The sequence below is a fragment of the Adiantum capillus-veneris genome, chromosome 7 (assembly GCF_014529385.1).
Source record: "Adiantum capillus-veneris isolate H3 chromosome 7, ASM1452938v2, whole genome shotgun sequence".
NCBI classification, from domain to species: domain Eukaryota; kingdom Viridiplantae; phylum Streptophyta; class Polypodiopsida; order Polypodiales; family Pteridaceae; genus Adiantum; species Adiantum capillus-veneris.
The window spans coordinates 159,031,219-159,045,206 of record NC_140937.1 but is presented as its reverse complement, the minus strand read 5'-3'; the positions used below and the strand labels follow the sequence as shown (position 1 = coordinate 159,045,206).

Below are 13,988 nucleotides of genomic sequence, written 5' to 3'. Positions count from 1 at the left end.
GTGGTCTCACTTTCTACCACGGAAGCAAAGTATGTAGCAATGACGGAGGCAAGCAAAGAAATTATGTGGCTTCAGAGATTCTTGGAGGAGCTTGGATACAAGCAAGACAATCGTGTTTTGTATAGTGACAGTCAAAGCGCCATTCATCTTGCGAAAGAATTCAACCTTTCTCTCAGGGACAAAGCACATCGAGGTGAGATATTACTTCATACGTACTCTTTTGGAAGAGGGACTTTTGTCGTCGAAATATTATGGCCGGACGGCGATCGAAAAGTGTTCAAAAAATGGCCAGTCAGTTGGTTGATGACCGGTGGGCAAAATTCTTTGGCCGGTGGCCAATTTCTAGGCAGACTTGTCTTCTCAAGGGCGGCCACACATGAGTATATGGGAGAATTCAACTCGGACTTGTCTACACAAGGGCGGCTACACACGACTGCCTCTTATGAAAGAGGGCAACCCTTTTGGCCTATAAAAGGAGGCATCTTCTACAAACAAAAGGCATTGTGAAGTTGATGAAATAAGGTGTATGTGAGGTGGTGAGAGTGAAGCAAGGCGGGAGCTCCATTAAGAATATAACCCCTTTGTAACCTACTTCTAGTTTGAAGTACTAAAGCCATTAAGTTGCTGCTTTCCCGTAGACGTAGCCCACATTGGGTGAACCACGTATATCGTGTGCTCTCTCTCTCTCTCTCTCTCTCTCTCTCTCTAATCTCTCGTGTGTGAAAATTATCTCTCTCCATTAAGTAGACTATTCTAATATCTACTTAGCTACGTCCAATTTACTAACATGAACTTATACCTAAAGAAAGCTAACAATAGGTTTCATAAAAATTCAAAATAAAAATCACAATGCACGTACTTGGACTTCATGAGCTCAATGGACTCGGTTGAAATGACTTAGTTTTGCATTTAGAATGTATGTTATATATGTTAGGGCATTGCGTGTGAGACGATTGCCCCTTGTTCTCCTACTCCAGAGGATTTCCCCCTTTAGGCATCACATTTGCTTCAACACCAGGTTAGCCACGTCACTAATTGACACTATCGATGGCTTATGATGCTCGATGATCATAAATTGTCTGTTTCTTTGGAAAGGAAAAAGTGCCATTCAGGTTGCGGTTCAAATGCACAACTCGGACATTGCTAGGCCAAGGTCTTACCATTAGGCCAATGCATGAAGTAAACGTACGTTTTCGTCGTTCTCATAATTTATGTATGGTTCACATCATGTTCATGCATAGTTCACATGCTTTTCAAATACCACATATAACTCTTGTCAAGATTACAGTGTGCTCACAACACGATCACATCCTTGTAGTGCAGACTATGATCGCAACATCAGACAATCGCAATCCAATGCCGTAAAAGCATGCCATCAGTGCCTTTCGTGTCAATTAATCCTCAAAGTAGGTTAGACAAGTCTTATGTAGGTTTACCCTAAGCGTTATATAATATGACCATAGAGTATATGGTCCTCACTGTAGGTTATTAGACAAGTCTTATGTAGGTTTACCGTAAGCGTTATATAATATGACCATAGAGTATTCCATCCAAAAATGGTGAAAGGGCGCCAACCGCCTTTTTCCGTGTCGTGTGAAGGGTGAGGTGAAGTGAAAGGGGTCGCCGGCCATGGCAATGAGCGCTGCTGCGCTGCAGCAGCATCACCATCGCCTCCAAAGCAAGCAGAGCACGTCGGACTTTTCCACCCTCTACATGCAGAAAGCCCCTCCTCCACCCCTTAAGCGAACCCTGTCCCTCCCTCTGTCTTCGCGCACGAATGCCTGCAACATTCCATCAGAGGTAGGCTCTTATCATAGACAAGTGATTTTTCCCTGCATATGCATGAAGAGAGCAGTTATGTGTTCTGGGGCAGTATGCTCTTCATATCTTCTACTGAAGGAGACAGCAAGTTCTTCAGCAGCTAAATTTGTAAAAGGCAGAATTTTGTGTTCCATTTTGCATCTGGAAGCTATCGAGCCCCGTGTAGGCATTGAAGACATTTCTGTTGTATGTGCATTCTGTAAGTGCTTCAGGAGGGCAAGAAGAAGTCTGCGCGAGGCAGATCTTTGGGAACTGCATTGCCCACTGCCATCTCTCATGTGGACACTGCAGCAAGCAGTCCGGCCACCAAGAAGGAAGATGATGAGGATGGGGCTGCGACAAAGAAGAAAAGGAAGAAGAAATGGTGTGAAGAAGTCAGAGTTGATTTGTCTTGCTGCAAGTATGAGGTTCTGCGGATCGCTATCCAGAAGATGGGTTGGCAAGAGGCCTCTGATGACAAGGGTTGGCATCTTTTTTGGACAGGTCTCAAGTCAACCTTTCAAAGCTTGAAAGCTCCATGCATGTGACATAGGTTTTTAGGATTCAGTCTACCAGCTTTGGGCAATAGCATGAATGAGATCCGTGTTGGTTATCCTTTCTATATTGCTTGCAGACACATCCATAGGCCCCGAAAGGCTAATGACCTTGCGACGAGGACAAAAGGTCAATCATTTTCTGGGAATGCTGCAAATTTGCCGAAAGAAATCTCTCGCTCGACACCTCTCCAACATGAGGAGGTCTGATTTTCTTCTCTAATTTTAGAGGCAGATTCTGCTTTTTGCTTTGAATCATTAAAATGTTTTTTGAGGAATGAGCTTTACGTAACTGGAGAAGTGGCTATGCAATTAGGATGTTTCCAGCTGAGTACAAATTTTTCCCTCGAGCTTTCATCCTTCCGAACCACATCCAGGAGCTTGTCATTCGCCTCAACTCAGAGAGGATACGGACGTACATTCTTAAACCTGACAATGGTTGTCAGGTAAGCTCAACAGTTTTGCTGAGTGTATCATTTCAAAACTTGTTTCTGCAATAACTGAGTGATGGTACATCTAGTTTACATGAACAGAAGCAAATGCTCCTTGGTAGATCTAACGCAATTGCTAACCTTGATTTTTGTTCTTTTCTTTTCTTTTGAGAGAGAGGGAGAGCTACTTTATTTCAAAATTTTGAAACTGATGTGTGTTTATGCTTGCTTGGCAATTTGACGATCTCATAGTGTCCTTGTAGGGTCGTGGGGTTGTGCTAGTACAAAATGTTGCTGACTTGAAGCAGGCCATTGGAGGTATGGCTGGATCAAATATGCTTGCACAGAAATACTTGACAAACCCCATGCTGCTAAATGGATACAAGTTTGATCTACGCATTTATGCTCTGATCCTATCCTGCGATCCCTTGAGGCTCTTTCTTTACAAGTAATTTCTCTTTCTCTGTCTCTCCCTCTCCCTCTTTCAAGGAAAAAGGTTTTCTATTAGTAGGCACTTTCAAGGGGAGCTATAAGGTCAAGTACAAGTTACAATTTACGGATAGAGGAGTAATTTCAAAACACATCTACCAAATAAATATAGACGCTAACAATCTGTCAAATCTCCCAGGCTCAAGGTTGCATAAAGGTTGCTCTTTTGGACACCCTTTGACAGGTGCAACCAGCTACAAAATGTCATTTTCTGGCACTGTCAGCAGCCTTGAATGAAAGGCTGGCTATTTGTGACACTGTGTCACTACAACTTGGCTATTTGTGACACTTTGTCACTACAACTAGGCTTACCTTTTGATGATTAGAGACAGCATGAGAGACCACATATTTTTTTGCTTCTGGGTCTCACGGTTGATTTGCGGCAAACGTTCTGTTCCACATGACATGTTAGAGCAGAGTTTTCAGTTCAGGCCTTGGTGATCGAGGCACTATTTCAGTCTACTGGCTTCACAGCTTATAAACCAAAAGGCTATTACTTTTGGTGTCCTAATACAATGTTTTATCTATCCATGGAGTGTTGGGCAAAGTCCATGTGCCTATGGATGCTGACTGTCTTCGCCGCCCACTAATCCTTACTAATTGATCATTCTTTCTTACATAATTTGATATAGAATAAGGAGTGCAGCTTATCGGCTGCAGCTGCTTCACCAAAAGTAGTGTCCTCTTCTCCTTGCCTCTCTTCCTCTCGTCTCATCGCTTCTGCCCAGCAAGAGGTATCTGAGCCCGTTGTATGTAGACCTCTGTGCCCAACCAGTTATTTTCAGAAGGAGCACTATTAGCACAGGGTATCTTGCATTGCAAGTTGCAACATAGAAATGTTAAAGGTGGACTTGAATTTAAGCAAATAACAACATTGCTTTACACTTGAGGCAGAGCTGATGTTCAATATAGTGTCTTGAGAGGCTGGATGTACCTGGGAATGCTACATTTGACATGTATGACGAAGGTGGTGCATTCTGAAGCACTAAAAATGCTTGACGATGAGATTTATGCATGCATAGGCTGTGTCCTATACCCAATCGAGGCAAGACAACTAAGATTAAGGCTGGTTTTGAAGTAGCAAAGCAAGAGTTTTTCAGATGTAAACAGTTTCTGGATGTAAAGTTGTGTTTCGGGCTTTGTATTGAGTGCTATTGATAGCTATGTACAGCCATGTGGTGCTATGTGAAGCTTAATACTCGGCTCTTTATACTTTTTGGGCACCATGATGGTGGCAAGTTCTTTCTGCAGATTGGATTCGGCTTGAGACCATTTTGTCATTGAGTAGAGTACCATGCGTATGCACTAGGGTTGAGCCAATTTGGGGCTGATTTGGAGTCTCATGTATGAGTGTGTGCTTGCATAGGAGCTCCATGTGCAATGTGGTGCTCTGAAAAGAGCCTTGCTTTGTGATGCGGAGGCTTCAATTATGCTAGATATGAGCCACGTTGTGTATGGGCAGATTTGAGGGCTCACACCTGATGACATTTTTAAGCTTTATGAGGCAACAAGTCATACCACTTTAATCAGTCTGATTTATGAGTTATGCTAGGCTTATGCATCCTATGTGATGCCGTCTATGTCATGTGAGGCATCGACAAGTGCATACACCTACCTCCATGCATCAAAGCACACAGAAAGTGCATCAAACTCACACCATCTAGCGTTAAGAAATCATGCCATGCTTGGGCGAACTTCTGTGCAGTGGTAGTTAGGTGTATCAGCATGTTTTTATTTTTCCTTCTCTTTGGTGCTTGTTCGAGTGCATTGGCTGCTACCAGCAGTTTTCTCTCTACATCCCTGGTCTCCATACATCCTTTGTGTATAGTGTTATTGTTTGCTTGTGTGGTGTTTATTTGTGGTCTCCATACATCCTTTGTGTATAGTGTTATTGTTTGCTTGTGTGGTGCTATTTTGGAATTTTATGGCAGTTTTGGTAGTTGGGTTGTTACCACATACATGTGGTAGTGATGTGTGTTAGTACCGCGGGGCATTTTTTCCCTCACTAGCAGGTTTTTTCCCCTTTGCATTGTATATACGCCCATCACTCTAGGGTTATCTTATCTTTCCATTGCACAGTAAGTAATACACTCTCTGTTGTGTGGCTCGAGCTTCCTTCGTCTTCTCTAAGCTGTGTGTGTTTTCCTGCAACCCTAATTCAAACAATTGGTATCAGAGCAGGTTGCGTCCTCTCGAGCTTAGTTGTCAGCAGCTCTAGCACACTCCTGCTCACTTTCTCCGATTTCTATGAACTTTTGGTAAGCGTCCACAGGTCAACAAGGATAAGCTAGTAGAGCTTGGTCTGCTCAGATTTCTGATTTGGGCTCATTTCGGCTCTGTTTCCACTACAGGTAGTACTGCGCAGGCTATTTTGTCATTTTGTGCATAATTTTTGCCAGTGCCCCTTTTTGCATAACAAGCCCCTTACAGTCTTCTATGGTTTGTGCTATATAGTACGTGTTGTTTCGGCTTCGTTTCTTCTCTTTTCGGACAGTTTTCACATCAGATGCAGCTTTTGCCATGGCTGACGACAACACAGATGTGTTCAAGATGTTTGCTGCTAAGGATAGATTGGATGGGGACATTTACCCTATGTGGGCTTATATGATGCAACATGTTCTTGTGGCAAAGGGCGTTTGGAATATTGTGCAGGGCATTGATGTACGTCGTGGTTCTGAGGATGTTGCAGGTTTCGGTGGCAAGATTGCTACTACCAGAGCTGTTTTACCTACGGTTGAGCAAGCTTGTTGGGATGCAAAAGATGTGCAGGCTCATGCATTGATTGTATTGTCTGTGAAGCGCACTATTACTCCTCATATTCGTTCAACAAAATGTGCAAAACAGGCTTGGGATATTTTGGTTGTCTTTATGCAAGTCGCAATGAGGCAGAAATTGCATTGCTGCGTAAAGAGTTGGAGTCGAAGATTATGCTTGAAGACAATGAAAGGGACATTTTTCTTGTTGGTGTTAAGGATATAAATGAGCAACTTATTTCTGCAGGTGAAGTCATTTCTGATAGTTCCCTTGTGCATACTGTTCTTGATGCTTTGTCAGATTCGTACCAGACTTTTGCTAGTACTTGGAGACTTATGACCCAAGGAAATCTAGAAGTTGTCAAGTTTGATGCATTATGCACATTGTTGTTGCAAGACACTTTTCAGAAAAAACAGGGCTAAACAGCGTGCAGTTGAACAGACATTCATTGATACTCAAAGAAAAGGTGGTAACAGCAATGTAACCACCTCTCATGGTTCTTCTGCGAGTGAAAAATCTTATGTTCCTAATGCTTCTGCATCGTAACCGCGAAACGTTTCAGAGCCGAAATGTTTTACTCCGAAATCTGGCATCACCCCGAAACGTTTCACCCTAGGCTAAGGCCTCACGAAATGTCAAATCGAAACGCCAATTTTGTGTATATATTGAGTTATGTATCGACAAAATAGGTGTTCACAGTGCAGTGAGTAGAGACACATGCTATGTTAACCTTGAAATAGCATATACATAATAAATAAATAACTATTTAATGGCCAAATTCTCTAAAGAAATTTTTTATTTCAGGCGTTTCACCTTGCAGGTGAAACGTTTCGGCCGTTTCATCCGTTTCGCGTTCAAGCCTGCTGAAACGCGTTTCGCGGTTATGCTGTGCTTTTGCAGGCAACAGTGTGTCCGAGAATTCTGGTGATAAGAGCAAAAAAAAGATGCGTTGCCATTGTTATAAAGCTAATGATCACTTGATCAAGAAGTGTCTGAAATTGAAGGTAAAAGAGGCTAAGAAGAACGAGGCTGGATCAACAAGTGCAGCTATTGTAGAGTCTTTTGTGAAAGGAGATTGTGATGTTGATGTAGATGCAGAGTGTACTTATGATCCCGTTGTCCAAGTTGCATGCATGTCAGTTGTTGCAGATTCACATGTGTGGTATTTTGACAGTGGTGCTACAAAGCACATTACCTCACATCGTGATTTGTTTACCATCGTCTAGAGTAGAGAGTCTATACACACAGCACGTCTATACCATCCCTGCACATTTGAGCCTCGACACCCCCATTGTACATGTGAGTCCTGGGCTGGAGCTGAGTGTGCTGCCACGCCAGAGTCTGTATCGGTTCTTTGAGATAGCCGAGTCATATGTTTTGGTTTGTTGTTGTGTGAGCTTAGTTGTTATCTGTTGTTCCTTTGTTTTCAGTCTGTTTTGAGTGAGATTGTCATGCACATTGCACTGAGGAGCACCCACTATAGAGAGCACGACACTATCCGCCCTACAGGTGCTCTCATTTTTGGCGATCACGGTGGGACCTCAACTGAAGTCTCACTCTTTGTTCAGGTACAAATCGAGAAGCTAGCTGGTATGTACCTAGCTTCGCCTACTTTGCCTTTCGTCGTGCAACCTGCTTTGCCTTTCGTGTGCACCTGCTGGTCTGGTTTGGTCTGGTCCTCTCTTGCACCTGGTCCAACTGGTATGGTCCTCTCTCGCCTTGGTCCAACCAGCTCGTCCTGGTCTAGGCCTTCCTTGTCCCTAGTCTAGCCAGGTGGTCTAGTCACTCTCCTGGTCTAGTAGAGTCTAGACCCGTGTTCAGCAGTTAAGGGTCTTCTTGCCCAAGGTTTGGTTGGTTTGTGGTCACTGTATGACACATACAAGGCGGTCATTTGAGCGTCAAAGCGCACTACTAAGTCCTCTCAAGTACTACAACAGAAGGCGTCCCCCTTGGTACCTGGTAGAAGTCCACCAACCTGATCACCCATACCTCCACATACAAGTTCTACAGCTTCCAGGTCACCTTCCCTAGTGAAGCTCTCCTCCATTTTGTTACAGCAAGCTATTGAGCAACAAGCTCCTGAGCAAGAGGCCATGGAGGCATTGACCAATGTGTTGGCCAAGGTAAACATCAAGTTTCCTACCTTCAAGGGACTCTCCTCAGAAGATGCACACGACCATGCAAGGAGGTTTGTATCTCTCTGTAGAGGTCGTGGTCTTAATAGGGAAGATGCTTATTTGGTACTCTTTCCATCTACCTTAGATGGCTTAGCAGAAAAATGGTACAGTCAGTTTGCAGAGAATCATTTTGCAACTTGGGAAGCTTTAAGACAACAGTTGTGTGCAGCATTTAGGCCAGGTGACTACCAAGAAAAGGTGTTGGATGAGTTAGCCAACATGGTGCTCCAGCCAGGGGAGACTTTTGCAGAACTCATGACTAAAACCAAGTCTCTGGTTGCCAAGCTTCCTCAGCAACCAGGGGAATTTATGGGTAAGAAGTGGGTGGAGAAGGCTCTTCCCAAAACTTCCCAGCAAAAACTCCGAGAGAGTCTCCAACCTGACGCAACTTTGGAGGAGTTTGTCGCGGCTGCTACTAGGATAGAGGGAGCTAGACAGCTGTTCACCAACTCCCCTCAGGTAGAGACCACTTCAGTGTTTTCGGAAAGTCCTTTTGATCCGTTAACTTCTTTACGCAGGGAACTGGAAGCCCTAAAATTACAGCGAGCTCTTCAAGAGGAGAAATCAATCTCCCTCCGATAGGAGAAGCCCCCACATCACGACGCTTTGGATCAAATCAAGAGAGAGCTAGAAGAGCTTAGGTCTCAACAAGAGACTAAGGCTATGGTATGGTGCAGCTCGTGTCGCTCTCCAGGACACCCTCCACAGGACTGTCCCCTTCGGGCTTATTGCCACTTCTTCGAAAAGTATGGGCATGAGGACAAGGACTGCTACTACCTCAAGGGATTGCGACAAATACAACAAAGTCTTGGTCCTACTCTTCAACAAGGGCCAGCACCTGCATCCAACATGGTTTCTCCCTGTGGCCATCCACACCACATGCCACCTTTATTGACAGCCCCTCCTATGCAAGATATGCAGAGCACTTTTCCCTCTCAGAGCATATCCACCTCCAACTCCACCTCCAACTCCATGCACTAGGAGCAAGGACCACCTAGTGGAGTCATATTGACAGTGTCTGTCTAGGGGCAGCAATTTTCAGGAGTAATTGTCGATGGTGGATCTGGCATCAATATGATGCCTGAGTTCACTATGATGGCTTTAGGCCTGTAGCCTACTGAACCTGCCCCTTTCACAGTAACATTGGCCAACCAAAGGACAGTATACCCTGTGGGCATAGTGGAAAAGGTGCCTCTGCAGGTACAAGATTTCACTTTTAGTTTGGATTTTGTGTGATTCGTCTTCCACAGGTGGAGGGCGGATTTCCCTTGCTCATCGGTAGACCATGGCTGCGACACAGTAAAGCACTTCATGATTGGGGAAACGATGCCATGTGGATACATACTCCTGGCTCCCCGATGCAACCCATTCGCCTAGAAGGAGGCATGGATCCCGTCGTGCAACATAGTTCTTTGTCCCTAGCAACCAGCCTTGAATTGGAACAGCCTACTCCACCTGATGGGTCAGACGAGGATCTGCTAGAGTGGTTGGATGCTACCAAATCTATGCCTTGTTATGGAGTCTCTATTCACTCTTTGCTTGAAGGTACACTCTCTTTTAATGTTTCCACAATAACTAAACCTAATGAGCCACCTGAGCCAGCTCAAATGTTGAAGGTCATACCAGCTACTCCGGATACGCCCTTGGTGGAAGCCTTTGAATTTTTGGTGAGCGTACGAAGAATCATAGAAGCGGGAAGAAATGTCCTTTGCAGGAGTTCACACCCCCTCAAACATCAGCCCCATTGGTGTTTGCTTCTCCGACAAGAACAAACCTATCCTCTGTGTCTAGCGAACTCCCTTCACAAAGCCCGTCCTGCTTGATGAATTCCCTGCTCCTCATAGTTGTCTTGCTCATAATGGTCTGCTCCCTTTGCTCTCGCCCCTACGCACCCCCTCACACCCTCTCGCCCCCTGGCCCAACTGGCCCCTCCCCCTCTCTCCCAACCCCCCCCCCCCCCCTTTCCTTTTTTTGCCCAACTCGCCTCTCCTCCAACTCGCCCCTCCCCCCCCCTTGCCCAACTCGCTCCTCCCCCTACCCCCAACTCGTCCCTACCCCCCTCTCCCAACTCGTCCCCAACTTGTCCCTACCTCTCTCTCCCAACTCGTCCCCCCTAGCCCCAACTCGTCCCTACCCACCCCCTCAATTTGCTCTCGTCCCTACTCACACCCTCTCACCCCCCCCCCCCCCCCCCCCCCCCCCCTTTTGCCCAACTTGCCCCTCCCCCCTCCCCCAACTCTACCCCCCTCTCCCAACTCGTCCCCCCTACCCCAAACTCGTCCCTACCCCCCTCTCCCAACTCGCCCCTATCCACCCCCTCGCCCCACCCCCTCCCTTGCCCTCGCCCCTAACCTTTCCCCCTCGCTCGCCCCTATCTATCCTAACCCCCCGCCCTACCCACCCCTCGCCCCTGCCATACATGGCCCGCAAAATCCCTCTGCGGTTTCTCCTCACCCTCAGGTTTCTCCTCACCCTCAGCAGACGAGCAAGCTTAAGATTCTGCCATCACGATGGAGCGTACCCTTATTTCGTGTGTTACTCGAGCTTATGGTCATCCCTCTTTTCGAGAAGAGTGCTGTTGCAGAAAGTGTTGCAAGGTCCATCTGCAAGCACGTACCAGGTCATAGATAGCTGGATCCAAACGGAGCATATCTCTTTGCTGTGGAGCCTTATTCTGTTTTGCCAATTGGGATTCTTAGACTATGCAATCATACTGAGTTCCCGTAGTCGTTTGCAAGGAGCAGTCTTTTTAACTCCAAATGTGGGCCTAGAGCCCGCTTCAAGAAAGATGTATAGATGCGGTACCCAGTGGTTTTCTTTCACGGTTTTTCAGTATTTCCTCTCACCAAGACAATGAGCGGTCTTGTGGTGGGCAACCTGTAGCAGGCTACAGTGTCACTTTCACAGGACACACAGTTAGTACAGTTGGTTGGTCTGGTTCACACTGGATGGAATCTCTCTGGGTTGGCCAGTGACACGTGGCAAGGATACGATGGTGGTCTAGTGGACATCGTGGCCAGGTCACCACCACCACTCGGTTTGGAGATAGACTTGGATGGCTGACATTTATGAGCCGTTGGTGGCTCTTTATAGTGGGACATGAGTAGTAGCTGTTGGGTCACGGTCATCATCATCTTCGGGATATATGGTCCTGCGTCGTCGTCTAGAGTAGAGAGTCTATACACACAGTTTGTCTACACCATCCCTGCAGATCTGAGCCTCAACACCCCCATCGTACGTGTGAGTCCTGGGCTGGAGCTGAGTGTGTTGCCACGCCAGAGTCTGTATCGGTTCTTTGAGATAGTCGAGTCATATGTTCTGGTCTATTGTTGTGTGAGCTCAGTTGTTATCTATTGTTCCTTTGTTTTCAGTCTATTTTGAGTGAGATTGTCACGCACATTGCACTGAGGAGCACCCATTGTAGAGAGCGGGACACACTATCCGCGCTACACCTTCACACAGCTCAAACTGTTTACCCAAGTAATGATGCAACAGCCCCAAATCTTTCATCTTGAAAGTAGCATTCAAATCAGCATTAGATTCAGCAATATGTCTCTCATTTGGTCTAGTGATCAACAAATCTTCCACGTAGAGAACCACAATGAGAAGTACATCACACTAACACTTTATATACAAAGTGTTTTCTGTTGGACTGTGACGAAAGCCTCGTTTGACCAAATGAGTGTCAGCCTTCTCATACCACGCACGAGGAGATTGCTTCAACCCATACAAAGCTTTGTTACATTTGCACACCTTATCCTCTTGTCCTTTTCTTGACAAAACCGTGAGGCTGCGTTACATAAACTTCCTCAAATATGTCACCATTCAAGAAAGCAGTAACAATGTCTGATTGATGTACATCCCAACCAAAATGAGTTGCCAATGCACATAGAAAACGCACAGTAGTCATACGTCAAGTGGGAGCAAAAGTCTCTTCATAATCTATTTCTTTTTGTTGTGCATAACCCTTTGCAACAAGTCAAGCCTTATAGCGATCAATCTCACCATCCGGTAGTTTCAACTTGTAAACCCACTTCGTACCAATGGCCTTCTATAAGTGCATCATATTCTGATTTCATGACAGCCATCCAATTTTTTGAATTCTGTGCTTTATCAAAAGACAGAGGTTCCTCAACATCATGTAAGCTAGACACAACCAAAGCATAACAATCTGATGCGTGTGAAGTTCAATATCCACCTATGGATGCAAAGTGGATGGAAGAGCATGAATTGTCAGAGTCACCAATTGAATTGCAGCTTTACCTTGAGGCCTTCAGGTTACAGTCTACGTATGCCCCAACTCAACGTGTTCAAAGGAGGGGTAATGATAGAGATAGCACATCAATTGTGCATATGGATTCAGTGTAATAGAAGTGTGCATCGCTCTTCAAGTGTTAATAGTATAATGCTCACTTCTATCATGGATGGAAATGACAAAAGTATGAAGGTCTCATTAAGTCATTTGTATCTGAGTTATGACCTTTCTTGCGGGTACATGCGATGGTAAAAGCGTGCTAACAACACAAGATCATCAATGGCATGTATATATGGCATGCAATCGAGGACGTTTGCGATTTCAAGAGGGGGGTATGTCACGAGGAGGTGGCAATGGCTAATTAATGTCACGAGGACGTGGCAACTGCTAACCTTAGTTGTTGGTTTCTTTCCAATGATTTTTATTTAATTTTTGGGACCCTCTTTTTGAAGTTGCAAATGGCCGGACATTGTGTGGCCAGCGTGAAACGGCCGATGGCCGAGAGAGTCACCCGCAGACAGGAAGCCACAAGTTGGTCGGGCCCACCGGTACAGTAAAAGGGTGTCTAGGCTCAGTTCAAAGTCATTTAGGCCCCCTCGCTACACTCATAAGTCGGTGGGTACCAGGAATTAACTCAAAAGAGGCTAAGTGGACACATGGCGGCTCTTGAGCAAACATGCCAAGCCAACATAAAGAGGGGGCGCCCAAATCAAGAGAGGAGGCTGGTTTTTATACTCATTTAGTGAACTACAATGTGTGTGAGTAGTTGGTGCAGGTGATGAAGCTTTAACGGAAAGCTTGCCTTCTCCCTTGCACTATATAGCACGATGATTGTGCTCTCGCGCGCCTCTCTCCTCTTTTGAATACAGAAACGTGATGCCCCGCTCGAGGGCTTTTCATCTGTATGTACAGTTGTGTGGGTTCATGTGCGATTGCTGAGGCAAGAGCCTCTTGCACAGGTACTGGATTAGCTAGTTGCTAATCCCCTGCAGATACAGAATCGGAGAGATTTCATGCGATAAATCTCGTCCGATTCAAAGGGCAAGTTGCCCTACAGTGTGGGAGCTCGAGGACTTGCTACGGATGCGACCGGCTCGTGAAACGGAGCCTGCTGTGTATTATTGCAGGTTTAGTGTTTCGGCCTTGTTTCGGTCCTAAACGGTCCCTAATACCCCTAGGAGGTCCGGGGACGCAAGGGGATTGTTGTGTGGGTGATCTGGCGCATTTTCAGGGCAGAAAACAGAGAATTCAGCGTGCTGCAGATCCTCGCCAGGTTTTACAAAGTGTCCGTATGCGTCGAGAAAGTCACCCAGTGTGTGGAGATACTGTCTGTGAAGCGTCCTAGTACAATTATGCTTCGGAAATCGGGCCAGAACATGTCATTTTCAGCCCGGATTATGCGGGACAGCTCGTAGGAAATCACTGCTTTTATTCCCTCTTTGAATACAATAAAGAAATACCAAAAGGGGCGCCAGTCTTTGGGGCTAACAGGTGTCGGTGTCTGCTTGGTAGCACTCTAGCTTCCAAG

At 45.8% G+C, this 13,988-nt stretch overlaps 1 protein-coding gene across 3 annotated transcripts in view; it reads left to right on the top strand.

Annotated features, from left to right (window-relative positions):
- The first annotated feature begins 1,566 nt into the window (after positions 1–1,566).
- LOC147454925 (uncharacterized) overlaps positions 1,567–13,988 on the top strand; it is a 30,692-nt gene continuing 18,270 nt past the window's right edge. The window contains exons 1-5 of one of the 3 annotated variants that reach the window (XM_086516747.1): positions 1,567–1,800; positions 2,034–2,304; positions 2,435–2,558; positions 2,671–2,800; positions 3,049–3,233. In XM_086516747.1, coding sequence (XP_086372873.1) covers positions 1,630–1,800; positions 2,034–2,304; positions 2,435–2,558; positions 2,671–2,800; positions 3,049–3,233 — 881 coding nt within the window. In that variant the 5' untranslated portion in view covers positions 1,567–1,629. Of the gene's footprint in view, positions 1,801–2,025; positions 2,305–2,434; positions 2,559–2,670; positions 2,801–3,048; positions 3,234–13,988 lie in introns of all 3 variants that reach the window. The other 2 variants (XM_086516748.1, XM_086516749.1) reach the window with 2 other exon arrangements.